A 14,910-nucleotide genomic window follows, 5' to 3' on the forward strand; every position below is an offset into this window, starting at 1 on the left:
TGGGGTGCAGAACTTTCACTGAAGGGAAATGAGCAGAAATAATGTTGAGATGCAGTAAAATCCTTGCCAGCAGATGGCTGCTTAGGGGCTTTCAGGTTCTCCTGTGTTACATTCTTGGGCTTTGTAAATGATATTGTTCTTGCTTCTTGTAGTTTGATCTTTAGTTTAAAAACAAGCTTTCCCCAGGTGCAGAGAATCTGCAATGAGTATCAGCACACTGACTCGTGGTTTTCTTTCTATCTTTAGATATAGACCTGAACCAACATAGAAACATCTCCAAGAACCACATCAGTATTCTTAAAATCAACTCTTTGTTCTCCTCTAGGATGATCTGAAAATCCAATACCCACATGACAAGTGTTATATAATGCCCCTGTGGCAAGCCTTATTTAACCAAATGCAGATGTGTTGACTGTCAGGAGAGGCAGCTCTCCTGTCCAGCCCCAGCTATTTGTGCATGTTCTTTTGGCAACAGCTCAGTTATGTGCAGTATCCATTCCTTTCAGTGTAATGAAGGTGAAAAGTTCAGCTATCTCTAGAAAAGACACTGTGATTTGAGCAGAAAAACATTGGAAACCATGTTGGGCCTGTGTTGGATTTGCAAAATACACACATTCTTAAAGAGGGACAAACAGCTAAATCCAAAAATGTCAAAGACCCAAATCCTTATGTTCAGAGCCTTCCCTCAGGACTCACCTGAATTTTGGTGGTACTTTATCTTCTGCTAATAATGATACTAAATCTGCTTTGGGTCCTGCTGGTGGTTCTGGTGCAGACTGAGCTGCCAGCTGGTGCCAGAGCTCTGTTCCCAATACACCTTTCTGGGCCTGTAAGTAATTATTCCTTGCACAGCTGAAGGAAGATTTCAAGTGCTTTTCAAGTGTCTCAAAGCACTTGAAATCTCCAGAGGCAGGGTCTTGTCTGGGAGTCAGAGCCCAGGAGAGTCAAAGCACAGCTTTAAGAGAAATCTGAATTCCCTGTGTATTCCCCACTGTCAGAGGGCACTCTCACATCACCTTGTAATGGGTAAGGAAATGGGGCTGAAAAAACCCTCAAGTAACAATTGGTTTCCCTTGCAGAGGCTCAGCAGAGACAGAAACCTCTGTCTCATCAGTTTCCAGATCAGTAAGGGACTCCTAACTTGGTGATAAAACCAAAATGCAATGTTGATGCATAATATGGAAAATCAAGAAAAGTAATGATTTTGAAATGGTGGAATACCTGCTGGTCTTGTAAGTCTTTATTAAATCTCCCTTGTTAAAGGCATCTATACGAATAAAAACTTGTTTGTTTGTTTTCTAAAAGGAGAAATACTCAGATTTTTAGTAAAAGCTGTCTCCTTCTAGAAAAAAAAAAAAAAAAGAGAATGAAAGGAATGGCACAGATTAAAAATCTGAATTGTCAGCAATAGAGTTTTCAGAAAGAGAATTCCTGGAGAAGCAGGGAAGGAAGTTAAGTGTATCAAATGTGAGCCTGATGAGCCTTTTCCAGCATTAACATCTTTGAGTGCAAAATTCTCATCTTGTATCTGGGGATGTGGTGACATCTCAGGCTACAAACTTTTTACATTCTAATAAAAAAAGCTTTCCTTAATTACTTAAGTGTAGTTAGAGTTTAAGCACTACCCACCATGTAATTTTTCTTGATTGTGTGTTTCTCAGCATGCTGCTCTTTATAGGTCATTTTGGAGCAAACTAATATATATAAATACACCTTGTAAAATGTCACAGTGGAAATCCAGTACCTTCTGTACTGAAATAATAATTCCCTCTTCCCCTTCCTTTTAATCTTCTACATTCCTTCAGCCACAGATGCCATGAAACTGTGTTGTCATATTGGCTACACAGAAATGTTATTTTAATTGTCGTTTCTGCTCTGTGCAAGGCAATTCCAGCCCTTTCAAGTCCATCTCATGCACCATTTTATCCATGTTGGGAGTCATTTTCATAGCCTGTTCACAAGCTGGTTTCCATTTTCACTGTACCTTTGTTCAGCTATGGTTCAAACTCATTGTGCATCTTCTCTAAAGAGGGTGCAAAAGATATTATTCCTTGAGGAGAACAGTTAAATACTTTCCCAGTGCTGGACAATAGCTTGCAACCACAGTCTTTTGTTAATGTACCAAGAGACAAAGACTAACATGAGTGGAAAGGATAAAAGGATAAAATGTTTCCACATGACTGAAATAGGAGGTTCCCCACTAATACCAAAAATGAAGTCTGAACAAACTGCATGTCCCTCATATACATTAACTTTTTAAGAAGCACATTTTTTTAATATGGAAAAAGAACTTATTTCCTTTCTAGTCCTCTATGAAAAAAAAATGGTTTTATCCAATATATTTTAAACCAAAGGAAAACAGTGTGACAAATATTATTATCCAGTGGCTCCCACATAACTTCCAAATGTTGAGACACAAATTTTTAAAATTTATACCAGTGAATTGGACAGAGACCATTGTTCAGCTACAGATATATCTGCTCCTCTACAGCAATAGTGTGCTCTTCCCAAGAGGGAGCTGTAGCAAGGATCTAGCAGGTATTTCATTGGATCTGTCTAGAAACTCTGTAATACCTGGAGGATGTGGCCAGAGCAATGAGCAAGGCTTGAAGGATCCCTCTGATGAAGACAATGGGATTCTTCTTGGTGATGAAGAAGTACATCATTGGCAGGATGAAGAGCCCGTGCACCACCAGGCCGCACACCACCGTGATGGCATAGAAACCCAGCTTCTTCCCAATGGCCGAGGGGTCATCCATTTCTAAGATTTTGCCAGCTATTAGGAACACAATTCCAAATGGAAAATACCTGAGCAAAAAGAAAGACATTATCAGGAGACAGCTCCCTTCCATCACGCAGTAGGAGCTGCAGCTCCTTGCAGTGGCAGTGGAACCTGCCCTGTCTGGGTTTGGCTGTTCTGTCTCCACACCAGAGCAGGATGCTCTGGACAGTTTTGTCTGTGGGGTCCCCCTCAGCACAGCTGAGGTTATGGCACTGGCAAGGAATGACTTTAAAATGTTTTAGTTCCAAAGGCAGCTCTGACTTAGCTTCAGGCAGGTAAATGCCTGGGAAGAGGGGGAATGAATCCTGAGCTCCTCTCTTGTGTTTGTGCTCATGTAGCTGTTCATGGATTTTTGTTGGAAGCTCTTAAGTAAACGTTTATGTTGCCTTTGGAAGACAGAGGAGAAACACCAACATGCATTAGACATGCTCTTGGACTGCCTGGGGGTTTGATTTGGGGCAGATAAATAGGCAGAAGAATTGTTACTTTCTGAATCCACTCTGGACAGGTGCTTTATAAAAACTGTTGTGCTTCTGTGCGCAGCTGCAGACAAAGTCCTGGATGCCAAAAAGCTTTAAATTGAAAAAAAATCTGGGAGCAGCCAGCCATCTTCCACTTGCAGCTGTGTCATCTCCAGAGACTGGACACTACTTCCTCATTTTCCAGAAATAAACTACCTCCTTTGACATATCCACCCTAGCAATCATTCCCTGACCCAGGTCAGTCAGATTGGAACCACGAAGCTGGAAAGAGAGAATGTGGGCTGAGTGCTGGCTCCCTGTCCCACATCAGGCTGAGCCACACCGGGGGACATCCTGCAGTGGGGAGAAGGTGCTGAGCTGATAGCTGTTGTTGTTGGCAGCCACCTGCTCTTTGGGGCAGGTGTGTTGGCAGGTCTGGCTGGGTCTGCAGCAGTGCTGGAAGGGATGGAGGTACCAGCTAGAACATCCCATCGTGCTGCTGCCTTGTGTGGCCTGGCTGGCTGTGATCCCCCTTGGCATGGCCAGGGACTGGCAGTGCCCTTGGGGCATACAGCACACCCCACCCAGCTGTACCATGTTCTGTCATTTGGCAGTAACATAGAGGATGTCCTGTCAAAAGGGTGGTACACACCAGGGACAGATGTATGTGCATCCTCAAATGCTGAGGCTCTGCAAAACTAAGGGTTATTCATCCTCATTTATTTCCCTGGAAATAAATGTATGAAATTTCTGTGCATTTTATTCCGTTGAAATGTTCTTACTCTTTTTAAAAAATACTGATTTTCTTAGCTAAACAGTTACTTACCAAACAGCAACTGCCACTATCTTCATGACAGATTCATTCAAACACTGGCAAAAGCTGACCAAAGGGACGCCGCTGTTCCCCATTCTTCCCAACATGATCCCTGCAATCAGAGCATTTGGGTTCATTTCTCAGGTGTCTTCACACACAGCCCCAGTGCTTTCCCTCCCTGCTGACACTCAAAGCCCCCTGGTAGCAAGGCTGTGTCCTGAACCATCAGTCATAGAGCCCTGTGCAGGATTTCCCTGCTCTGAGTGATCTGTGGAACACAAACCGAGAAACATTTTCTAGTGAAAATGTCGCTGCCTACAGCCAGGCAGCACGAACGAGGACTTAGGAGGCAAAGCCAGGTTTTGAGGTTTGTTCTGGTAATGGGGAGTTAGTAATGGAGTCTCTGTCATATTTTCAGTAGTTTTCTGTCTACATGATAATAATTAACCTTTATAGTCAGTCAGGCTTTGCAGTTTTGGGGGAGGTAAGGAAATGTAGATTCATGGAGAGAAAGGCCAAATTGCTGTGAGGACTAACCAGCAGAGAAGAAAGCAAATAAACCCCATGTATGGACCCCCATTGCTCAGAAAGCAACTGAATATACAACTCTGGGATGTGTCATCTAACCATATATTCTCCAGACAGTGTTAGTTTCCATTAATGCATATAAATAGACAACATTTTCCTATAGCTAATTATCCTCCCTGAAAGGATTGTAAGTGATTGAGTCAATTGCTCGAGGAAACGCTTCAAAAAGTGGCTGCACCGAGGGAGTTTGCCTCTGAGGGGAGCTGCCTGGGGAGGCAGGGGCTGGCACAGGGGTGTGTGCTGCTGCTTGCTGTGGATGTGCAGTGCCCTTGCTTTGGGCAGGAGCCTGGCTCTGTCCCTTGGGGCCCACAGCCCCAAGCCACGTCTCAGGCAGCGCCGCTTCAGTGCCATCCCCTGCTGAGGCAGGCAGGGAGGCTTTCTGCTGCCTTATCCAGGGATTTCACATGAGCAGTGCTCTCAAGATGGGAGTTTGTAAGCCTGTTCGATCATCTAAGCCATAACTTTTCGATCAGAAGACAACACTCTTTCATTAAGCTGTTTCAGTGCTTCCATTTTGGAGGGTAGGAGGGTGGTGCAATAGGCTGAAGACAGCCTTGACACATCCTCTGTTCAAAACAAAAGCCTGAGGTAGTCCTTGGTGATGATAACTGTGGAGGGTTTGGTGTCTCAGGTTTGTTCCTGGCTGGTACAGCCAGAGGTGACCCAGCAGCCATGCTGTGGGTGACAATCCTGGTGCTGTTTGTGTCCATCAGGCAGGAAGAAGCCAGGACTCAGCTCCCACCCTCTGAGCCCCAGGCCAGCAAGGCTGAGGGGCTCGGTGAAAGTTGTACATTCAGTTCTGGGCAGACAATGAATGATCTTCTGTTCTCAGAAGCAGAAAATTGCCCTTGCTCTTAATAAGTAGATGTAATTAATTCATTCATACCCGGTAGATTTTGACTGGAATAGTGTTTGTAGTGATGTTGTACTTTGGAAATGGACTATAAAATACTACAAACTGGGAGACAGCCAGTTTCCAGCAGGGTTGTACAGGGAATACCACCCACTGCAGAAGCTAAAAAAACAGAGACAAATCCACTAATTCCAGCTTTGAATCTTGACCCCTCGTGCTGCTATGAACCATAATATAATAAATACAGTCAAAGATGTTTTATGGAACCTTTGCTGACCAGATTAACTTCCAAGAATAAATTTACGTAAGGAAAATTTGATCAGCATTTTCTTATAAAAGTAATCAGAACTTTATGGTTAACTAGGAAATGTTTGTTTAAACTTCTTCTTTCAAATCCACAAACATAATATAACACACATGGCACCAATGAGTTCCTCCAGCAAGTTAAACTAAATAAATAAGCCAGACAGAAGCTCTTACTCTTACAAGCTAAGCTAGTAGGTGGTATAGAACTATCTTCATTGCAGGATACCAAAAATAAAATCAAGAGGTTTCAATCAAAAAAGGAATAGCCACAGATTTAAAACTTATAAAACAATATGGGTTGGCATACTGGTAGAGGGGCCATGGGTCTGAACTGGTGGCGATTCCAGACTCCTCTGAGCACACTGTACAAGGTTGTCTTACAGTCAGCAAAAGATGGGTCATAAATAAAAGCTCAAAATAATTGAGGGAAAAAAAAAGGTTGTAAGTGAATGCAGAGGAAACCCAACTCCATGGAACAAAAGTCATCAAGGTTTTTGAAAATTTGTCTTTGCAAGGGTTGGGGTACAGCTCTGTAACAGCCTTGCCTTTTCCCCAAAATGTTTAGATAGAAACAGCTAAAAAAGCTGAGTCAAGAAACCAAGCAACCCAACCCCAATCCTTTACTCTTGAATGGACACCTGGATTATTACAAACCAAACATGTCAGAAACCTACCCATGGTGGCAGAGAATATCACAATCCCCAGTACATTCATGCCATCACTGGCTCCTGGCTCTGATTTGTAGATGACTTCAGGAGGGGGGGTGATGTCCAAGGCAAAGTTCTGCACGTTGGAGCCGTTCTCGTCCTGCACGCCGTAGATGATGATGCGGCGGGTGCTGCTCTCGGCCGCCGCTTTGTTCGATTTAATGATGGGAATGCTCCTGGTGCGGTACTGAAAGGAAACAAAGTGGCTTTTACTACAGTATCCCAACAGCAATTAATGTTGCCCGATTGATAAATGACACAAAACTCGGATAAGTTTTGTGGGTGCTTTATTAAGGGCCCGGGGAGCTTGGGGGACTCACGTCCCTAAAGCCCGAGCCCCCAAATTCACGTATGGGTGCTTCCCTCTTACACATGCGATTCACAACAAAGTCTCCAAGAAACAGTTCCCCGTTCCCCTTGCCTGGTCACAGACCCCTGGTGATACATTCCTTGGTTCACAAACAAGATCATTAATCCTCTGCTTATCTTATTCTAAGAGCATTGTATGCTGCCTCCAGACAGGTTAGCATTCTTACTTTCCTGCACTAGTTTAAATATTTATTAAATCCCTAAGACTACCTGCTAGGTTACACACAAAACCCAACACACTTTCAACGGCTACAAAACTACCTTTTAACAAACCAGTTCACACACAACTCGCTATAATTAAATATTTTGCTAAATTTCATTTCTTTTCCAACATTAATAGTTTAATGAGACCTCCTAAGTGCTCTGTTGCAACAATGCTGCATGTTGAAGGGACTGGCATGAAAAGAAGAATGAACACTGCTGTCCTTCTCTGTTAAAATCTGTAAAAACAGTTGAATTTTTGGAAAAGCATAACAAAACCTGAGTATCCTATAATCAAATCCTGGTGCAGCAAACACTTTGCCTTCTGACAGAGCAACTTTCCTGTAAGACATAATTAGGAATGATTTCCTAGAGGTTCTGAGTGCCCTTGTCTTTGTAAGGCTCCCATGAAACGTTCCCCCAGGTGAAATAAATACAGCCGTGCCTGTTGCTCCCTCAGAACTTTTAGATGAGCTTTTCTTGCCGAATTCCAACCTGAGTCATTAGATTCTTCCCCAATACATTATTTTGTTGCTTTTATTGAACATGCTATTCTATTCTTCCTTTGTGTAGTGTTGCAGGGTGCTCTTAAATAAATTCCAGCTCTCCTCTGGTGGATATGGAACCGACATAGGAGTGCATATCTATTCCCTAGTCACACCAGAGAGCACTTTATCCCTGTTTTGCCTTCAGATACCATGGCTGCTGAGATTAATGGAATGGAACTCATTAATTGCCAAATGCTGAAGGTACTACCAGTGTCTGCAGTCCTATGCCATGTCTATATCTGGGTTGTGTTTTACAAAGGTACATGTTTCACATAATGCTGGCTCATGTCTTTCATCAATAAAAGGAATATTGCCACTTACCTGCTTGAATGTGGCCTCAACAAGATTGGCTGGGAACATGTTCCTAAAAATGAACAGATAGAAGAATAATTTCTATGGAACTGAAACCAACTTCTTTTTACTGTGTGTTGGGTCTGCCATGATAAATCAGTTCTTTGCCCTCCTGGAGAGCAGGGGCTGGGCAGGTGCAGAGGATGCCACTCTCCCCAGCTGTGCCATACAGCTGTGCCATACAGCTGTGCCATACAGCTGTGCCTGGCTGAGCACAGCCCAACAGAGAGACAGCTCCTCAGAACTGAGGTTTTGGGACTTGCTTCCAAACACATGGGGGGAGACCCAGGAGCTCTGGCTGCAGATTCTGGCTCTGCCACAGTCTCCATGTTGTAACTGGGGTGACAGAATTGCTATGATTCCCTTCCCCTTGCCTTTCTGCTAATTGGGGAGATGAATATTCTTTTATTCCATATTTTGCCTTCCCTACTTAGATAATGAGCTGTTCAGGACAGTCAGGGACGTATTCCTGAGACCCCTGGGTGCTGTAATCTGTGGCACTTCTAAGTACTCCTGTGCTAATTGACAAACTCTAGTACCCCAATATATTTTTATCACTAAAATTGCAAGTGATGTAGACTTTGCAGTGGTTTGGTCAAGAACAGTTTGCTTTTCAAAAAGAGGATCTCATTCCTGATTAAAGGAGTTGAGATTAGAGCTGTACACTGATAAATTTTATTTAGATGAAGTTCTGAGGCTTCAGAATAAGAACCTGAATGAGGTCAGCAGCTTCATCTTTGCTCACAGCTGAGCTGCAGAGGAAGGCAATGACCCAACACTGAGACTGCAGGGAGACCAACAGATTTTTAATTCCAAAAGGGACTCTTTTTGTCACTTTTTCTGACTTTCTGTGTATCTCTGTAACATTTCACACAATTATATATGGAGCTAATTTATAATTTCAGTTTGAGCTGGAAAGACAGACATTCAATCCCTATTTGAAATGGAGAGCACACCCTCTGCAGGCTTCAAAGAGGAATCATAGTATAATTGGGAAAAAAACCAGCTAAAAAGTCATACATTTCTATTCAGCATTTGGCAACCAAGATTTGTGTGATATTCTAATAGGATTGTTTTCAGAACTGATTTATTTCCAGCTCTAAGCTTCTGAACCTTGGGGCAGAAGACAGTGACAGTCTATGACCCAATTATCTTCTTTCTTATACCTGTATTTATGCAAGGAAAAACTCCTGAGTTCTCCAACAAAATGACTTTTAATTCAAAGTCCTGCTTAAACCCCAAGTCAGGTTAACCCTCAAATATATGTGAAAAGCCTGTTCTCAGTTTCAAAGAGAATCACTGTGTGCACAGACAGCTGAATGCATGCTGAACCAGGGACATTTCCAGAGCTGCTTTCCTCTCTGCAGCAGCAGCAGCAGCAGCACATACTTGTTTCTAATGGAGTCACTGTGCAGCACTGGCTTAGAAAACAAAATTTTTTTTTCTATTTTAAGTGATCATAACATGATACTATGGTCACAGTTAAAAGTATGAGGCAGATTCTGCATCAGTAGCGTCAATCTGTGAGAGCAATTTCTACAAAGAGGTAATTGATTATCATTTTTAGGGAGAACTGTGGGAGAAAAAATGTAATTAAGTGATAGCAGTACTGCCTAATGATTGAAACAGAAGACTGAACATGAGAGGAATTTGTTGGCCTGCTGCTTGAGAGCAGATGAGTCTCATAAAGGCATTGGATTGTCTCTGCAGACTGTCCATGGAGCTGCTGATAGTCTGGCTCAAATGTCAAATGCTTTGCAGCCAAAGCAAGACACAGACAGGAGGCAGCTGTGCATCCTTTCCCTGTCAGGGGCAGGCACAACCTGCCTGAGCCCTGGGGCTTGGCTGGCACAGGGAACCAGCTGGGGACAGCTGGATGGAGCTGGGCCTGGCGAGATGGAGGGGATGTTACAGGAGAGTAAAGGTGGTTACTGCTTTACTGTGCCTCATAAGGGAACTCTCCTTCCAGATTGTTACAGCCTTCATTAATATTAACTTGTCTTTGTTTTGCTGGGCTGAAAGGTGCTGCAGGGACGCTCAGGGGGGTGGTTGTGCTCTGACCTGCTGTGTGAATGTGGAATATTCTGAAAGCAGAGATGCACACAGAGATTCCAGCACAGCTCTGAATATGCACCTCACGTACGAGCTGTGGCTTTGCACAGAAATGTGAATTTAATTGCTGATCATTTCCACCTTCTCCCTCATAGTCCTAATTAGTAGAATTAAGAACAATTAAGACTGCTTGAGAAAGGAAATATCATATGGTTAGTAGCTAGATTAAATGTTAGACAAATTTGTAGAGGATTAAAGCATTTTGTTTCTTTATCATTCTTTATCCTGCAGGAATTACAACTACCCACTTAATACTAGATGCTGGAATTCTCCCAATATTTTTTAATAAATTATGCACTGTGATCCAGTCTTTGAGACTAGCCTGACCAAAATTACACAATTTATCTGGTGAAAGGATGACCTGAATGTGTTTGCCAGGGCCTCGGCTTATTTTTATTTTAAGCTGGTTTACTTGGATTGAGAAAATCCAGTATTAGCCAAAATTAAGTTTTGTTAATCAAAAACATTTAAGAGAGCAATTGGTTAATGAGAACTTTAATGGACTAGAAACAAAAAGTGAGAAGAAGGAATTGAACTGGCACCTAGAGATGGAAGGTAACTGGGGAGGTTTCTTGGTTCTCAGAAACACTTCTTGCTTGAGGGGCTTGTTTTGCTGCACATTGATATTGCCAGCCCTGAGCTGGATGTTTAGCAAGGATCACCTGGGAATGGCTCAGAACAAGAGACTGAAGGGAGAGTGACATGGAGGATTTGACATTTTGGTGTAGAACTGGGATGGGGAGGCTGCCTGGATCCTCACAAGGTCCTTGGGGCAGCTCTCCTGTGGGATCCTGCCCACAAACCTGAGTCCTGGGGGTGCTGCAGAGTGGGAGCTTCCGGCTGGCTCAGAATCCACACATGGGCATTTCCCCAGCACAGAGCACAGTGAATGGCACAGTGTTGTACCCTGTCCATCTCTGCCCACCCTGTTCCAGCACCCAGCCTGCCTCCAGATTGGTCCCTGCAGATCTCTGTGCAGCTCTGGATGAGATCCAGCTGTACCCACATGGATCAGGATCACAAAGTGAGGCTGTGTCTCTACTCAGGCACTGTGTTTATCACTGATGTACCCTGAATTAAAGACACTGCCAGCACTTGGGAAGGAGTGATTCAAATCGAGCTCATCATTGCTGTCAACACCTATAAATACTCTTGTGTTTGTTCAGTTAAGAAAGCCAAGCAGATAAAATACTTCTGAAGTTGCAGCATTGCTTGCAGATTGCTTACAAGACACAGGTCACAAAATAATAATGCAGGAAACTTAATGTGATCTGGAATTCATTTCTGTGGCACAAGCAACATTGTCTAACCTCAGTGGCTCAGCTCAGCATTCCGAGCAGAAATAATTTCACATAAGACTAGGGAATTAAACCTACTGCATAACACTGACTGAGTCTGGTTTAAAACAAAGATAAATTTGGGTCTGAGACAAGGATATTGTTGTAAAACAGAAACTGAAGACATAGGCTTTCTGGTTACATAAAAACTAACAGCTAAATACTGCCTGCCCTGAGGAATGACATTTCCCAGAGCATCTTCTGCCTCAGGAACTCTGCCAGATAGAGCAGGAGTATTCAGCTGAGGCTAAAGGGATGAATGTGCATGAAACTTCAATATCAGCTCAGTGAACCTTCTGCAGAGCTGAGCTGCTGAGCCCAGCTGGCCCAGCAGGCCTGGCCTGCCTTTGCTGTGACAGCAGCACATGGGCACAAGTGACCCACTAATCAAATCTCTGCCTGCAGCCTGCTGGGCTGCACGGGCTGCTGCGTCCCACGAGCACAGTTTGGAGCCCTTCCCTAATTCTGCATGGGGTGAGAGGGTTCAGATGTAGATGTATGGAATTAGCAATGTGTATGTACATGTAATATGAGACAACTATGGCAGCATATGTTCTGCACTTTGGTAATTGTGGATTTTGAGGAAATCCTAAAGACTTGTATCAAGGGCAGGCAGCACCTGCTCTGAGCAGCAGGTCTGAGGGTCCCATTAGGCACAGGATGATTTAGCATCTTGCCAAAAGTGCAAGGTCCTCTTCCCTTCCCCATTGTCTCCCAGTAACTGACCTGTGAATTAACAGAGTTGATTGATTTTGCTCCCCTAATTTCAGCTGCTTTGGGAATCTGAATAGTGTTAGGAAGCCATTCTTCAGCACTGCCCCCAGGATGTGGGAGCTGTCTTGTCTCTTTAGGAGGTGGTTGGCTCAGAACCACAGCAGTGGCACAAAGAGCAGCACAGTTAAACTGTGTCACTGTGACTCTGTTAACTGAACTGTGCCGAGAACATGAGCCTGCAGCCACTGGGACAGCTCCTTCACATCTCCTGGGTAACTTCTGGTAGAAATAGCAGGCCAGTTTCTGGTTCCAGTAATGCTGCTGAATATCTGAGATACTCACTCTGAGTGCTGGCCACGGTGTCATTCACTCAGAGCATTCGGCCTTTGCAGATCCTTTCAGTCAGAAATGAGGCCATTGGCTGTAGCACAGGACTGCCACAGGTATGGCAGATGTTTCCTTGACTCAGAGCACCCCTTCCCTCTGGCACTCTGTGCTCTGCAGCCCCAATCTGGTTTTGCTCTCAGACTTGGATGTTATCAGCCCCTAATCCCTGCCACAGCAGACAGTCTGGCTGCAGTCTCCCACGCTGTGGAATTAAAGCCACCAGACTGGGGTTTTGCTGCACATGTGTCCTCATAATATTTATTGGCCTATATTTGCACTGGGCAGAAAGCAGCTTTGGATGCTCTCAAATTTGAGCAAGCATAGCTGAGCTTGCAAGAACATTGTTTTAAGGCTGGAAATTTGACAGTATTCTAATATTTATGTGTTTGAAACCTTACCCTGTCACTATATACACCAAGGGGACAGAGGGCAAAACTGGAGCCTGAATGGCTTGACACGAGAACTGTAAAGTTTCCAAGTTTTCCAAGAATGAATAGCACTGTAGCTTCTATTTACTGTAGGCTGAGGTAATTCTCAGTGACATTACCTTAATCTCAAGAATTTGTTTACTTTTTATGTGCTCTGCATGAATTCATCATTAGCTGTGTAGACTCCTCACTACTGTTATACATGAGGCACAAGTCCTGTCCTTAGTCACACATCTGATACCTTCCTGCTGGTGTCAGGGGCTCCAGCAGGGTTTGCACTGCTGAAAGCAAGGGCAAAATTTAGTCCAGAAAGACAAAAAACCCAACCTATGTGAGAAACCATCTTGCACATCAGTAGTCATCTCTGGTGCCTCATTTAATTTCTCAGTATCAGTCATACTGCCTCCTGCTAAAAGGACCAAAGAAGGCTTTTGCAGAATTAATGAGGCACTAAAATCCTCATTATTGGGATAAAAAGTACTTACAGAATGCAAAAATCACTAATTGGGTCTAAGTTACTGTCTTGCTTTATTTTTTTTTTCTCAAAGATCAGAGCAGTGGAATCATTTTGTCAAATGTGGACTTTTTATCTGTCCTGAGGGCTGCATGGCATTTCAGTTCCAGGAAGGGATCTGAACTTTCTTACCCTGCTTCCTCTGAAAGAAGGGCTGTGGCTCTCTGAAAGTGGAAGCACAAGTACATCACAGCTTTAGGCATCTCAAAAAGGCTGAATTATATCTAAGGTAACATGACAGGCCCAGCATATTTCCCCTGTGGTTCCAGCAAGGCAAGTTATTCCATAAAAATGTGTGTTGGCACTGCAAGAGCTCCAGACCGGTTGTCAGGAGGATGGACAACAAATTCCCCTGCAAGGTCAGAGCTTTCCTAGTGCACTTTTAATTCCTGGTCCTGTGCACCTCACCCTCTGTGACCAAAGCCTCCTGAGCAGAGAGCAGAATTTGCTTCACTGCCCATCTCCTCAGGGTGGTTTTCATCATGGAATTATCTTTATTCCATCTTGGAATTTTGTGCCAAGTAGAGACCACACAGTCAGAGGGTTGAGAGTTCTTTGAAAATACTTAAGGATGGGGCTCCTGTGGAGATTAAACCCTTAAAAATTAACCAGAAGCAAAGACCTGGTCCCAGGGCAGAACATTTCTGGCATAAGGCTGGTTTTGTGAGATGAAAACAACCTGGCAATCTGAAAAGAGTAAAAAGTGGTGCTTTGCCATAGGAGACAGATAAATATTTCTATCATAGTGCACGGTGGCTTTTGGCAAAAGATACATTAATGTACAGCATACTTATTTTCAAAAGTTCTTTCATAGTTTAAAGCTGGAGCATTTAATGCACTCTAAAATATATCACTGTGCCTACATACAATTCAGTCTTCAGTTGTAAACTTCCAAAGGTGTGATTCCTGATTCTGCACAGCCTGGACTTTTTCCACACTCCAATAGACCCTGAGTTTTTCCTGCCCTATTTTCAAGAAATACAATTTCAATAATATGGAAAATAGCCCTTAGGTTGAAAAAGGGGATAGGAAGTGATTTTAAAGAGTGCTCAGGATTCCCATGAAAACATAAATCCTCTACAGTGTTTATATCCTCTTCTAACTCTTACTGCTATAAAAATAAAGCCTCTCTTGGTTAAGCCAAATTGATTTTCTGGGTACCTGCTATTAAATTGGATGCAATCCTGAATTTTCAGTGGTAAAATGCTCTGATTTCTCCCTCCAGTAAACTTCAGAAATGTACAAATTTATTTTTCGTGGGTCAAGATGTGATTTGATCCTGTCTGCCCTCACTGAATTGGTTTATTTGGGGCTTTTGAGCTGAATAAGTTTGTGATGCCACTCTGTCTTGTTAGACTTGAGAAAAACCAATAATGTGCATGAACCCTGCACCTGCTGGAGCCCAAGTCTGCAGCCAGCCTGATCTAAAACAGGAGGG

General features: G+C 43.4%; 1 protein-coding gene across 1 annotated transcript in view; it reads right to left on the reverse strand.

Moving 5' to 3' along the window:
- The window catches only part of SLC1A7 (solute carrier family 1 member 7), a 47,846-nt gene that overhangs the window by 13,918 nt on the left and 19,018 nt on the right, over nt 1-14,910 (reverse strand). The window contains exons 4-7 of the mRNA XM_063165184.1: nt 7,951-7,993; nt 6,479-6,698; nt 4,070-4,169; nt 2,575-2,808 (exon numbers count right to left, since the gene is read on the reverse strand). Coding sequence (XP_063021254.1) covers nt 2,575-2,808; nt 4,070-4,169; nt 6,479-6,698; nt 7,951-7,993 — 597 coding nt within the window. The remainder of the gene's footprint in view (nt 1-2,574; nt 2,809-4,069; nt 4,170-6,478; nt 6,699-7,950; nt 7,994-14,910) is intronic.

The sequence above is a fragment of the Melospiza melodia genome, chromosome 11 (genome assembly GCF_035770615.1).
Source record: "Melospiza melodia melodia isolate bMelMel2 chromosome 11, bMelMel2.pri, whole genome shotgun sequence".
NCBI classification, from domain to species: domain Eukaryota; kingdom Metazoa; phylum Chordata; class Aves; order Passeriformes; family Passerellidae; genus Melospiza; species Melospiza melodia.